At 53.8% G+C, this 13,870-nt stretch overlaps 1 protein-coding gene across 4 annotated transcripts in view; it reads left to right on the top strand.

Moving 5' to 3' along the window:
• SLCO2B1 (solute carrier organic anion transporter family member 2B1) overlaps positions 1-13,641 on the top strand; it is a 51,612-nt gene extending 37,971 nt beyond the window's left edge. For all 4 annotated transcript variants that reach the window (XM_082411270.1, XM_082411267.1, XM_082411268.1 and 1 more), the window contains 6 exons: positions 1,166-1,523; positions 3,642-3,807; positions 8,668-8,831; positions 10,250-10,314; positions 10,637-10,757; positions 11,776-13,641. In XM_082411270.1, coding sequence (XP_082267396.1) covers positions 1,166-1,523; positions 3,642-3,807; positions 8,668-8,831; positions 10,250-10,314; positions 10,637-10,757; positions 11,776-11,956 — 1,055 coding nt within the window. In that variant the 3' untranslated portion in view covers positions 11,957-13,641. The remainder of the gene's footprint in view (positions 1-1,165; positions 1,524-3,641; positions 3,808-8,667; positions 8,832-10,249; positions 10,315-10,636; positions 10,758-11,775) is intronic.
• The last annotated feature ends 229 nt before the right edge of the window (positions 13,642-13,870 follow it).

Here is a 13,870-nt window from a genome sequence, read left to right as displayed (position 1 = left end):
GTCTAACTTCATCTCGCCTCCTGAGGGCAGAAACACCTCTTTTGTTGTTGGTGGAGAGAGAGTCCCACAAAGCCTCTGGTCCATCACCTCGGCTGCCCCTGCTGATGAAGGCCCTGAAGCCCAGAGTTCGGAACCAACCCAATGTCATGTGCCCTTCAGTTTAGCAGATTTGCAAGGAGGGAGACCTGTACACAGGCATTGGTTTAGGAGGCAGCGAGGGAGGGGAGGGCTTCAAAGCCAGAGCCGTCTCATCTGTTCTGGTTTCCATGCTTTTGCCCCGGCTGCGCCCCTATAGGAATTCCTTCCCCTCCACCTCTCCAGATCCTCTCGTTCTTCAGACCCTACCTCTGTCCTACCTCCAAGAAGCTGCCCAGCACCAGGCCTGCTCAGCTTCCACCTTCTCCGGAGGTTTTAGATTCTGCTCCAACATTTTGCTATTTGATCACCTATTAGGCTGTATGTCCATTCATTCATTCTCTCATTCATTCATTCTCTCACTCATTCCATAAGTATTTTTTGAGTGCCTACTATATACCCTGGGCTCTGGAGATTCAGCAATTGACGCAACAGATAAAAATCCCTGCTCTAAATGAAGCTTACATTCTGGTGGGGTGACAGTAAAATGGCTAAATGAGTAAAATGTGTAGTATGTTAGGTAAAGTGCTGTGGAGAAACATAAACTAGGAATGGGGAAATCAGGGGAGTGGGTGCTGTCCCATGTTGGGGACACAGAAGGGAAGACAAAGGCCTGGGTTGGCTTGGAAAGAGCTATTGCAGGACAGGATGGAAAGGACTGAGTGGGGGTAAAAATGAGATGAATAAGTAGAACAGAAGATATGAGATGGGATGAGATGAATGAGATAGACTCAAATGGGATGGTATAGAAGGGAACTACATGGAATCGCATTTTGAGTAGAACTGAGTGGAAGGAAATGCAATTGAATAAAATGCAGTCTAACTCAATGGAATGCAAAGCAACCGAATTTCAAAGATGGAATATTATTAAATGGAAAGGACTCAAATGTAATGGGATGGAACTGAATGCAACAGAATTAAGTGGCATGAGATGGGATGGAAGGAAGGGAACAAACTGAACAGGCAGGATGGGACGGAAACGCATGGCATGGCCGGCCCACTCTGACCGTCCCTCCCCTCACCCCAACAGTCTTTCCCAGGGTCATGCTGCGGACCCTGCGCCACCCCATCTTCCTGCTGGTGGTCCTGTCCCAGGTGTGCATGTCGTCCATGGTGGCAGGCATGGCCACCTTCCTGCCCAAGTTCCTGGAGCGCCAGTTCTCCGTCACAGCATCCTATGCCAACCTGCTCATAGGCTGCCTCACCATCCCGCTGGCCATCGTGGGCATCGTGGTGGGGGGCATCCTGGTCAAGCGCCTCCGCCTGGGCCCCATGCACTGCGGCACCCTTTGCCTGCTGGGGGCTCTGTTCTGCCTGCTTCTCAGCACGCCCCTCTTCTTCATGGGCTGCTCTACCCACCAGATTGCAGGCATCAACCACCAGCCTGGGTGAGTATGTGCAAGAGCCTGTGAGTAAAAGCTGCAGGAGGGTGCCAGGGCCACGGGAGGGGGTGGCCCGGATAAGGCCAGGTCAGTGGGACGCCCCCCCCACCTCAAATCTCCCCTCCCCTCCCCTCCCCTGCCCGCTTGGCTCAGTTGTGAACAGTGGGACTTGTCTCCTGAAGGCTCCAGTGAAGGTGTCAGGCACCACTAGGTAGGGATGGGACTTCGTGGGCAGGACAGCTCAGGCCGGCCTGGGTCGGGGTGGAAGATGAGGCAGGGCAAGGCCACTTGTGTGGACGGCACAGGTAAGAAGGCCCCTATCAGGAGTGCTGCAGAGGGGACTTACGCCCTGGGAAGGAGTTGGCCTGGAGACTTCAGAGATCCTTGGTCTTTAGAGGCTGGGAGCTAAAATTCTGCTGTTCCATGACCCTAAAATTCCAGAGATCTTTTCCACATCTGTGGGGCAGCACCTGCCTCTACCCTCCAGGGGGAAAGCCTCTGATGCCTGTCTCCCTTCTCCTTCCCCCACCCCGCCCACAGCCCCCCACAGACACAGACCCTCTCCCCCAGGAACCATCTTGGAGAGAGTGTTGGAAGTTCCATTGCTGCCTCTTCTCTGGAATGATTTTGTTTTTCCTGGGAAACTGCTCCAGGCTTAGGTTGGCCCAACACCCAGCTAGAATCCCCCAACTTGCTCTGTTCTCTCCTCTCCCTTGGCATCTCCTCCCTCCACCCAGGGGCCAACTTTCCACACCCGGGGCTCCTTCTGTGTGACTACGGGGGCCTCAGCCCAGAAATGCTCAGCCCTTGCCCCTTCTGTCCCAGCTCCCACCTCGCCGACCTCTCCCCCATCTCCCTTCCCTCTCCCCTCCTTCCCTGTTCCTTCTCCTTTTCCCAAAGGTCCAGGGTGGGTCCTTCTGTCTGCAGAGCCTTGTTCTAGGCACCGAGGTGGGGCTTCAGCCAGGCCCTCATGAAGCCCCTGGTCTGAGGAGGGAGCCAGGACCTTTTCATGATTTTTAGAGTAAAAAGTAAATGAATATTTTACCACAATTTTTAAAAAAAGCAAATGGGAAAAAATGAGCCTACCTCACATGCCCCATTTGTCTCTTCTTCTGAAGCCTCTCACCTTGACCCTGACATCTCATCTCATCCAGGTTCTCATCTATATTCTTGCAATTTATTCAGGTTTGGGTTATAATTCATTGAAGAAGCCTTTGGGGACCAACTGAACAAACTGAGAATTTCTCATACTCCAGCACAACTAATGGTACCAACAGCTGCTGAGAACTAAGGGTCTCCTACACGTCCAGCTCCTCCCATATTCCGTATTATTAAACCCTCCCGGGATCTCTGGGATGGGTCCTACCATTATCCCCATTTCACAGATGAGGATACCAAGGCTCAGAGAGGTGGAGTCGCCTCTCTTCTGATCTCCTGCCCCTGGGCCTCCCTGGCCCCACTCAGACTAGAGCGGAGTCACTCCTGGGACTTGGGGGCAGGCCCCCAGAAGGGAGTCAGGTGGGTCTAAAATGTGCCCTAGACAGTGAACAGGGCAGTGAGAGTGAGGGAAAGGTCGTGAGACTGCAGGATGGCGACGGGAAGGGGAACCTGCAGAGCTGACAGAGAAACTGAGGCCAGAGAGAGGCAGGAACAGGTTGGAGATCCCACAACTACTCAGGTTCCCTGACTGGGCCCCTCACATACAGTTCTAATTTGCCCAGAAAAGGAAGCAATCCAGCTCATTGAGATAAAGGCACTTTTCATCTGAGACTAAATTCTGAGAAGAATTTATCTTATGTTCCCTAAAAGAAAGGGTCACTGAGGAACAGAGATGTTTGCAGAAGCAGTGCAAAGACTTGTAGGGTCTTGGGGCTGGAAGGAGGTCTCAGAGCCTCTGGTCCAGACTCTGCTCCCCACTTCTCCCATTGGAGGCCTCCTGCAGCTTCCACTGCAAGGGGCTCACCGTTGCCTGTCATGGAGCAGCTCTGACAGTGAAAAGCCTCTGCGTGGAGCTGAAATCTCTGACCATGGCCGTCAGGGGAGGTTTCAGGGCTGAGGGAGCCCTGGCTCGTGGCCTGAGGGAGGGAGAGCCAGGCCAACCTTGCCGGCCTTCTCTCCCACCAGTGGCCAGCCTGGGCTGGAGCTATTTCCAGGCTGCACGGAGCCCTGCTCCTGCCCGTCAGACGACTTTAACCCTGTCTGTGACTCCAGCGCTCGTGTGGAGTACCTCACGCCCTGCCACGCAGGCTGCGCAAGCCGGGTAGTCCACGAGGCTCCGGACAAAAGCCAGGTGGGTCAGGCCTCTGGCCGCTCCCTCTGCCTCCCACGGGCTCTGCCCTCCCCACCTCTGTGCGCCTGCCCCGCTCCCAGCTCTGAATGGTCTCACTCTGGCTCTTCTCTCTGTCTGTGTCATCTGTCTCCTTCTGCTGGCAGATGTAGAACTTTATTCTTTCAATAAGCTTTCATTGCCAGCCTGGGCCCAGCCGTGTGCCAGGGCTCAGAGCGCAGAGGTGAACCAGATCTGGCCCCAGCTGTCCATGCAGGGGAGGTGCAGAAGGAAGTAACTCAGGAATTCCAGGGCTGGTGATAGGCAGGAGAGGTGGTGCCCACAAGTACAGACAAGGATGCAAGGAAATTCATCCCACCTGGGCGGGTCCCAGAAGGCCTCACGGGACGTGGTATGTGTGCTGGATCTTCAAGGGTGGGCAGGCAAACTAGGGAAGGGCTCTCCAGGCAGGGAGGGCACATCACATGGTACACACACACACACACACACATACACACACACATACACACACAAATACAGTGTTTCAAGAAACTGCAAAGAAATTATTGGAGCAGAAGCATAAGGGTTCATGGAGGGAAAGCAAAGCCCAGACAAGGAAGTGCCTTGAATGCCAGGCCACGAGTGGGGCCTTTATCTGGAGAGCAATGCGGAGACTTGGATGGGTTTTAAGCCGGGGAGTGACAGGGTCAGACCTGTGTCTGATCACATTTGAGGCCATAGTGCGGAAGAAGGTGAACAGAATGCAGGCCAGGAGACAGGGAGACCAGTGGGGAGGCTGGAGCAATGAGCCCATTCAGTCAGTCAGTCAGTCAGTCAACAAACCTTCGTGGAGCCTCTCCTTTGTGCCAGGCCCTGTGCTGGGGGCTGAGGACAGACCCAGAGCCAAGGGTCCCTGCTGTCAAGGAGCTCCCGGGGGTGGGGTTGTGGGGGAGAGGAGGAGTGGGCAGCGTAACTAGCAGCAGTGCGTTCTACGTGAATCTTAGAAGGACCACCAAGACCAGCTGGTTCCTCCTCTCCTTTCCTCTCATTGCCCCCAAAGAACAAGTGGGGACAATGCTCACCTTCCTCAGGGTCCCCAGGCTGGAATAAAGCATGTGTGTGTGGGTGTGGTGTCAGGCTGTTTGTTATGACAACACCTCCCTCTCTCCCGGAGACCCCCACTCCCATCATGCGGAACCCCTGCCGTTGTGTTCTGCTGGGCATCCACATCTAAGCCCAAGACTCCTACAGGGAGAGACCTGGACCCCACGGGCTGACGCAGAGTAAAGCACCTGGTTGATGATATTTCAGAAACCAGCCAGGCGCCACCTGAGCTGTGTAAACTGTTTTCATTTGGAATAATCGCAATCCAGGCTTTCGAGCCTCCTAGCACTTACTGTCCTGACTTGGTTTGATCTCCCTGAGACCCTTCCAAAGTCCCCCAGGCCCTGGCAGCTGGGGTTGGATCCCTGAGGCAACAGTGAACTCCTGTGGATAGGGGCCTGTGAGCACTGAGGCCAGGCCACCTGGTTCAAATCCCTGTTCCGCCTCTAACTGGCTCTGTTACCTTAGGCGAATTTTTTAATCTGTGCCTCAGTTTCCTGGTCTGTGAAATGGAGGTGATAGTACTGAGTGCCTACTATATACCAGGCACTGTGCTAATGTTTTTTTTACCCGTATAAATTCATTAAGAGCCACATGACATAATCCATGAAAAGCACTCAGCATAGTGCCTGAGGAATTTTAAGCATGCAGTAATACACACTTCTATTATGCCCATTTTACAGATGGGGAATGGAGGCCCAGGAAAGGACCAGGCATTGCCCAAAGTTTTTTTTGTTTTTTGTTTTTTAAATTTTATTCATTTATCTATTTATTTATTTATTTTTGGCTGAGTTGGGTCTTTTGTTGCTGCGCGCTGTCTTTCTCTAGTTGCGGCGAGCGGGGGCTACTCTTCTTTTTGGTGCGCGGGCTTCTCATTGTGGTGGCTTCTCTTGTTGCGGAGCACGGGCTCTAGGCGCGTGGGCTTCAGTAGTTGTGGCACATGGGCTCAGTAGTTGTGGCTCACGGGCTTAGTTGCTCCGCGGCATGTGGGATCTTCCCAGAGCAGGGCTCGAACCCGTGTCCCCTGCATTGGCAGGCGGATTCTTAACCACTGCGCCACCAGGGAAGCCCTGCCCAAAGTTTTAATGCCGGAGCTGGGACTAGAGCTGAGGGCTCTGGCCTCTGAGCCCAGCCCCCTCTCCAGTGCATCCTCAGAGGTTGTGTTGGGTATAGTATCTGGAGGAGGGTGTAGCTGAGTCCTGGTCAGCACTCACGAACTGTCACCCTGGCCTGGAATTGTCCGTTGGCGAGCCTGCCTCCTCAGGCCGACCTGAGCTACTCAGCCCAGAGATGGATCAGTCAGTGTCCAGCACAGCTGCGCTCAGTAACAATTTATGAATGAGTAAAGGCCCAGGGGAAAGATGGGAGACGTGGATGGCCGGCAGCATCTCGGGCTCAGGGGGTGGGGTCCTAGGGAGTGAGAATCAGAGGCAGCTGGAGAGATTAAAGTCATTCATAAGACGAACTTCCTGCCATGGAATTAGATGAATATGAATGAAGGGCTGGGAAAACCCCAAGAGAAAGGCCTCTAGCTTTTTAATCTCTCCCGGCAACCTTCTGCCTCCAGAAAAAAGAACAGGATAATTCTCTTCCAGTAACCTGGCCTTGGCATATTTCTCCACTTACCTGTCCCTTCATTGTATCTCCGACCCAGTGGATTGCTCAGCCCGTGGTGAAGGTCCAAACAGTGTGTGCTCGGGGGGCAGGCACATGTGGCAGCATAGCCTTGTCGTGCCATGGATGGAGCACCCAGACACCCAAGCTGGAATCCTAGGTCTCCAATCTCTCCTCTCTCTCTCTGTCTCTGTCTCTCTCTCTCTCTCCCCGTCTCTTTCTCTCTCACCTTGCCCTAATTCCACCTTCTAAATATCTCTCAAATCAAAACCCTTTTCTCCATCCCCCTTCCCCTCCCTCCTGCCTCTTTACCAGCCTCTCCAATCAGGTCCATCCTCTTGCATCAGCCAGAGCAGCTTTTGTGCTATCAGGTCTTGTCTCTCCCATGCTTAAAATCTTTCCAAGGCTCCCAGCATCCATCTCAGGGCTTCCCAGCCCTTTTCACATTGGGAAGAGTCTAAAGCTGCCAAAGCTGGAGGTGAAAGGCCCAGAGAGTTCCAGCTGCCCGGAGTTCACCAGGTCACCCCGAGGGCTGATGGGTTCCCTGCATGCCTGTCGCTCAGCTGAGGCCGAGGTCTCTGGGGCACACTGGTTGGGAAACTGTGATCTAGGGGCAGAAAAGAAAAGCCAGGTCTTCCTGGCTCAGCTTTGCTCCTGTTGAGACGTCTGAGGACACTGGTGGTCTAGACCAATTCTGAAAGAATCTGGGGGTTTTCCAGGCCACCTTGGGGCTGGGAATGAGGGTTGCAATCAAACGTGAGCCTGAGGACATTTCATTGCACTTTAGAAAAGGGTCAGCTTTTCCTCATTCTTCAGCCTTTGGTGGGGCCCCAGTTTTCCAGGCGTCTCCTATTAGACTTTTCACTTGGCAGGAAGGAGGGCTAGGACTCGTCCTCTGGCCCTGTAGCCCCCAGCCTCAGAAAGCTGTGCTCCATTGCAAAAGGTTCTGCAAACACCTGGCGGCCAAACCTTGTTTCAGGCTTCTGCTCGCCTCTCTGGGTTTGCCTCACTTAGTACTGAACCTGAGTATTTTTTCCTTCCTGCCATCTCATAGATGCTCTCAGGACATTGTTTTCATTGTTTTATTTTATCCATCATTTTAGATTGCTGTCAGCAGGATGACTGACAGGGCACCTAGTCCACGCTGCTTCTGGAAACAGCAGTCATGTTCTCTTTTGTGTCCAGGGTTCTTCACAGTGTGGCCCCAGCACACACACACCCCACCCCCATGCAAAGAGAAGGCAGAGAAGGCCTCCCCTCTGCCTTCTCATTGCATGCATTCTGCTCCCGACAGAAGGAAAGATTTGCTGACTTCTTTCATGCCACTGTGATTTTACATTTAGCTTTCCCTCTGCTCATTCCAATTTTCCTCTTGGTGAACTCCTATTCATTCCTCAAGACCCAAATCCGACACCCCTCTTTGGTGAAGTCTTCCTTGTGCCTCCCTTACTTGATGAACCAAGACTCCCACTGATGCTATCTGCCCCTCTCCATCCTGTGCTTGAATCTCTCCTTGAGAATCCACTCTAGAATCCAGTGCCCTGGAAGACCTCAGTAAAGCGGGAAGGGGGAACACTGAACTGAAAAATCTGAATTCCTTCCTCAGAATACTTTGTTGCTTTAATTCCTTGCACAGACAGTCAGGAATTTGGAACATTCTGACATCACCAGGTGAAAGAATGAGTGAGTGTATGTGGTGTGTGAGTGTGTGTGAGTATATAAGTGTGTGAGCATGTGTGTGGGGTGTGAGTGTGAGTATGTTTGACAGTACGTGTGTGTATATGTAGTGAGTGTGTGTGAGTGTATGTATGTGTATGAGAGTGTGAGTACATAGGTATGTGTGTGAATGTGTGTGTGCGTGTGCTGTGTTGGGGGTGACTCTCTTCTAGTTCCCTCTCCCTGTTCTTGTCTCCACGTCCCCTCTCCCCACAGCCTCAGCCTGGGCTCAGCCCATTTTTGTGCAAACAGCCTGTGTCCAGGTACCTGTCAGGCTGCTCAAGCCATCCTGACTCAGCCAAGGGGTCAGAAATCCTAGCATCCAGCCAGCTCTGCCCCAGTTTGTGTGTGTCCATGGGTCTATCATAAGCCTCCTGGGGCCTCACCCCTTGGCCAGCTGCTTGTCCTTAGAGGTTCCTGAAGGCTCTTCTTCCCCCCTCCCCACCCTAGGTCTTCTACACCAACTGCAGCTGCGTGGTAGGGGGCGGCCCTGTGCCAGCAGGCTCCTGCGACTCAGCCTGCAGCCACCTGGTGCTGCCCTTCATGATCCTGGTCAGCCTGGGTGCAGCACTGGCTAGTGTCACCCACACACCCTCCTTCATGCTCATCCTAAGGTGAAAGCAGGGGCGTGCTGGAACCAGTGGATACGAAGAGGTTCTTAACCACAGGCAGGATAAGGGATCCTGAGGGAGGTGTTCGAGGAAGGAGGTGTCCTGGGAGGTGTCCTGGGAGGAGGTGCCCCCAAAGCAGATCAGGCTCTCACTGTCCTGTCTTCATCCTCATGGCAACTGCTGAGATGAAGTTTTCTCCCCATCTTACAGATAAGAAAACTGAGGCTCAGAGAAATTCAGGAGCTAGCCCCAGGTCATGTAGCAAGTTTTCGGTGGAATAGTACTGATGCCAAGGCCCAGAGCCCAGACCCTACTTTCCCCAGAGGAGGAGAGGCCACACCTAAGCCCCTGCCCTGGCCTCCAGTCTCAGTGAGGAGGAAGTGGGGGAGCGTCACCTGACTCTCCACCCCACCCGACCTGCAGTGAGCTGGTCACAGGTGGTGCATCTAGAAATCCAAACCCCATCCGTGTGGTCTACGACTCTTCCACTTCAAGTCAACAAGCACTAAGTGCCCACTGTGGACCCAGCCTGTGCTGAGCACTGCCTCTTGGTCCAAGATCTTTCTGGCTGTTGTCCTGAGGGTGCCTGCTGGGACTGACAAATTGTCACCTGAGGCCATAAGAGGACCTCAGAGCAGGATAATTCCAAATTTTCATTATGCTGGGATTATTTTATTCCCCATCTGTTTTCTAGAAAATTAGAAGGGGGATGGAGCCCCTTACAATATTAGAAGGCATGTAGATCCATAAAACAGGCTGGCTGCAAGAGCAAAAGTAGAGGAGTCAGATGCCCCAGCAGGCAGGCTGATTAAGAGAAGTTCATGCAGGCAGTGTACGGCACAAATTCCAACCTTTGACAGCCATCAGCCGTGGGGTCTTGGCCAAGTCACTCAACCTGTCTAAATATCTGTCAGTTTCCTTACCTGTAAAATGGGCCTAATGCTATACCTACCATATGGGGGGGACGTGGGGAGCGCAGTACAGAATAACTGAGCCGTAGTAAGCACTCCACAAATGCCAGCTGCCGGGATTACTTAGGAAGAGGAGCCAGTGATTACCAGGGCACCCCAGGCTGAGACATCATAGTGATCAGGGAAGTTAAACGGCGTGTCTGGCTGCCCAGCTCCAGGTTTTGCCAAGTGTAGGAGGAAGGGGAGAATTTGGTGGGACCAGGGGGTGGGGAGAGAGGGGTGTCTGTGACCGGCAACACAGGGAGGTCAGCACAGGGCCCTGATGGTCAGCGGGTATAGCCGGGACCCGGCTCTGCCGGTTGAAGGGAGTGTGGGGCCTGAGCCCCGCTCCCCAAGAACCTCAGACTGGGGGCAGGCTGGTGCTGGGTGGCGGGAGAGAAGGGGATGGTGAGAGCCCCTTGAAGGCTGGAACCCTCTCAATCCTCATGTCACCCTGTCCCTGCTTGTTAGGGGAGTGAAGAAAGAAGACAAGACTCTGGCTGTGGGAATCCAGTTCATGCTCCTGAGAGTTTTGGGTAAAGAATGTGCTGGGGACCACTGGTCCAAGGCCCGGGGGCACAGGGATGAGTGGGGCCCGCTCCCTGACCTTAGGGTTCACTGGCCCACAGGGTCACACATCTGACCTAGGTACCCTGGAGGTGGGTGCGCAAGCAGCTAAACAGCCCATCAGGGAGACTGCATCCAATACCAGGGTAAGGGGCGGGCTTGAAGGCTGAAGACTTAATGGGCCAAGAGGCCCTCGGTGCCTCAGAGCCCTGAAGAGTTATATATGCCAGGGAGTGGGCAGGGGAGGTACCGGGGTGCTGGGTTCCATTGTCCCCTGAACACCTCCTCCAGCCTGGATGCCCAGCCCCGTGATCCACGGCAGTGCCATTGACACCACCTGTGTGTACTGGGCCCAGAGTTGTGGGCGTCGGGCCGTCTGCCACTACTATGACCACGACCTGCTTCGAAACCGGTGAGACCGGGGGTAGGGGCTACCAGGGGGCTGTGAGAAAGCTTCTAGAAACACTCTTGGGGTCCCAGGCAGGCCACCAGCAGGGAGGGGAGGTCCACTGGCGTCCACCTGCAAGGTGACCGGTGCTCTATGCAGTGCTGGTCTCACCAGTCCTGCAAGCTAGACCTTGTCTCCCCCTTTGATGGATGAGGAAAGTGAGATTTAAGTGAGTGGCCCAAAGTCACACAGCTGATAACTGGCAAAGCTGGGCCTGACCAGTCTGTGCTGGCTGAGTGAGGGGAGAATCAGGGGAGCGGCCCAGCTGTGAGAGAAACAGGGAGTTGGGGTGGGTTAGGAAGATGGCTCTATCTAGGACATAGGAGGCCTAGGATACAGGCCCAGCTCTGCCTCCCTCATGGCGAGACCTGCCTTTTTGGGGATTTAATCTTCCCATCCATACAATGGGGAGCCTAAAGGAACCTGAAAGCAGAGAGGCTGCAGGCCCTGGGATGGATGGGCAGCTGGGGGGAGGACTTACTAGCAGAGCTGGGAGCAGAGAGCTGTTCGCTTCCAGCTCTGAGGAGTGCATAGTTCCAGGAGGGCTTCCTAGAGGAGGAAAAGTCAAGAAGAGTCTTGGTGAATTAGACAAACAGGAGAGGGAATCCTCCTTTTCTTGTGGCAAGTGATGTGATCCAGAGTTGCACCTGTCAGGCCCCCTGAGCCCTTAGAGAGACCCAGAGGGAGGCAGGGCCAGCCCAGGCCACGAGGCAGTCAGCACAGGGCAGGGAGAATGCCCAGGCTTCTTTGGAGCCTTTTCCCCCTTCCAAGGAAGGACCCCCATGGGGGTCAATTCTAGGGGTTCCCAGCCAAGGCCATGGTGACAGGGTCCACTGTCCTGGGGCTGGAGGCCTATCCCCGCCTCAACGTCTCCAGCTACATAATGGGTGATGATTTCTGACGCCACTCTGCTTCCAGCCCAAGCACATCCAAGCCCTGAACGGGGCGGTCCTGAGTTCAAGGGTCATTTGCTCTTTCCCAGGTTCATCGGCCTCCAGTTCTTCTTCAAGACAGGCTCTCTGGCCTGTTTCGCCTTGATTTTGGCCATCCTAAGGCAGCAGGACAAAGAGGAGGGGACCAAGGCGACCATACCCAACTCTGGCCTACAGCAGCAGCTGTTAGCGTCAGGGGCAAAGAAGGAGCCTGAGGAATCCAGAGTGTGAGCCGTCCCAGGGCCCCGTTCTGGCCAGGACTGGCAGCCACGGCGAGTACGTCCTCTGGGCCCTTTGCCTGAGATTGGGGGTTGGGAGCCCTGTTTTTTCCAATTATGAGTCCTCCACTAACTTGCTGTGTGGCTTTGAGCAAGCCACTGACCCTTTCTGGGCCTTTGTTTGCTCACCTGAACCAAAGAGTTACTTGCAGGTTTGTTGTGTTGGCCACTTCTGAAGCTTGAGGGTCTTCCCCCTCTTCTCCCCCAGCCACACGGGCTGACCTGAAACCAGGCTTTCCTGGGTGGAAGGACTGCATATCTTTCCCCCAGGGCCCGAGGATAGAGCAGTGGAAAATAGTAGGCCAGGCTGCCCCGCGTGCTGGGTCCTGGCCCTGCTCTGCTGCTCACCTGGAGCACCTTCTCTGAGCCTCAGCCTCCCAGCCTCCATCTCTGTCAGGTGGAAATGAACTTGTCAGCTTTCAGGCCCCTTCAGCTGCGACCATCTGTGTGGCCAGGACAGACTCAGGTCTCCTCCCCAGCCCCGCTCAGCCTGGACTTGGGGCCAGTACAGCCTCTGTTGAGAAGTGTCCATTTGGCGCCCCCTGGAGGCAGAGCCCTGAGCTTTGGGGAGACGCCCTGGGGAGGGAACTGGTCCCACTCACGACATCCAGGCTAGGCAGGGCCTTCAGGAAACCTGGTGTGAGGGCCCCAGGGGCCTTGGCTGTGCAGGGAGACTCACTCTCTGGAGTCAGGAAATCCCAGCCCTTGCCCTCAGGCAGCCACAGTCTGGGCGAGGCCTATTCTCTGCCTGGTGGAGACGGGGACCAAGGTCCCAAAGACCAAACACACTCAGCATAGACTCACTGGTACCCATGCATTGCCAAGATTTCACACATTTGACCTGGGCCCACCAAAGCCACTTTTTGACTTTTGTGACTAGTAGAATCCCAATTTCACCATTTCCTCCCAGGTGCCTGATTCTATGTCACCTGGGGTTATGTAGACAATGTCTGGTTCTGTGACACCCACATTTTGGGGTAACATCTGGTTCTCTGTGATGCCTGGGTTGGCGTAAGAACCTGTTCTTTGTGATGCCCAGGCTTGTGATCTGGAAGCAATAATGCGTGGCTCTGTGTAATAAGTGGGTCTATGGGATGCTTGGGTCTGAACAGTCAAGGTCTTGTCTGTGTCAGGCCCTGTCTTGCCTTGTCTTGTTTTATGGCTAGTCTTATCTGGCCTGATTATCTCCCTGGGACGGGGAGAGAGTTTCCCAATCTGCTTCCAGCCCAATCTGGTTGCTTGGGAGGCAAGAGACAGGGAGTTATCAGCAGGAGCTTCCCAAATCCGTGTCCAGCCCTGTGCTGTGGGCCAGGGGAGAAGCTGGGACTTTGGGGGCAGACGTGGCTCTGGCCCTCTGCTCAGCTCTCGGTGGCAGGGCTTTGAGGCTATGCCACATGAAAGAAGAGGGAGGTACAAAAGTTCTAATTCCCATTTTTGTTCTGCTGGTTGATACCTTTAAATGTCTAACAAATATCTGAGCCTGAATTTATCAGTGCCAAGAGTTTCAGAGTCTCTTCCAACAAGAAGAGGCTGTTTGTATGTCCATCTTCCTCCTCCTTCCCTCTCATTTCCCAGGTTTTGCAGAAATAATCTGGGATTATAGATATAGCTTATTATTAAATTTGTTCTTGCATAATGTGTCTCTGTTACAAAAATCCTTTCTTCCAAACTGTATTAAGGTCTGCAATAACCAGATTATTTCCAGTTATTTAGATTTAAGTTTTACTGGATTCATTGCTCACCGTTATTTCTTGTATATTACATCTTCCCCTACCTGTATATCCTGGTCTAATTTTTGTTCTGCTTGACTACTTCCTCTAGTAATGGTTTCAGAAGGGGAATAAGGTCACAAGGCTTTCCAAGTCCT

Source organism: Balaenoptera physalus, assembly GCF_965194825.1.
Source record: "Balaenoptera physalus genome assembly, chromosome: 10".
NCBI classification, from domain to species: Eukaryota; Metazoa; Chordata; class Mammalia; order Artiodactyla; family Balaenopteridae; genus Balaenoptera; species Balaenoptera physalus.
Note: the sequence above shows the minus strand (reverse complement) of the source record. Positions and strands in the feature narration are given on the sequence as shown.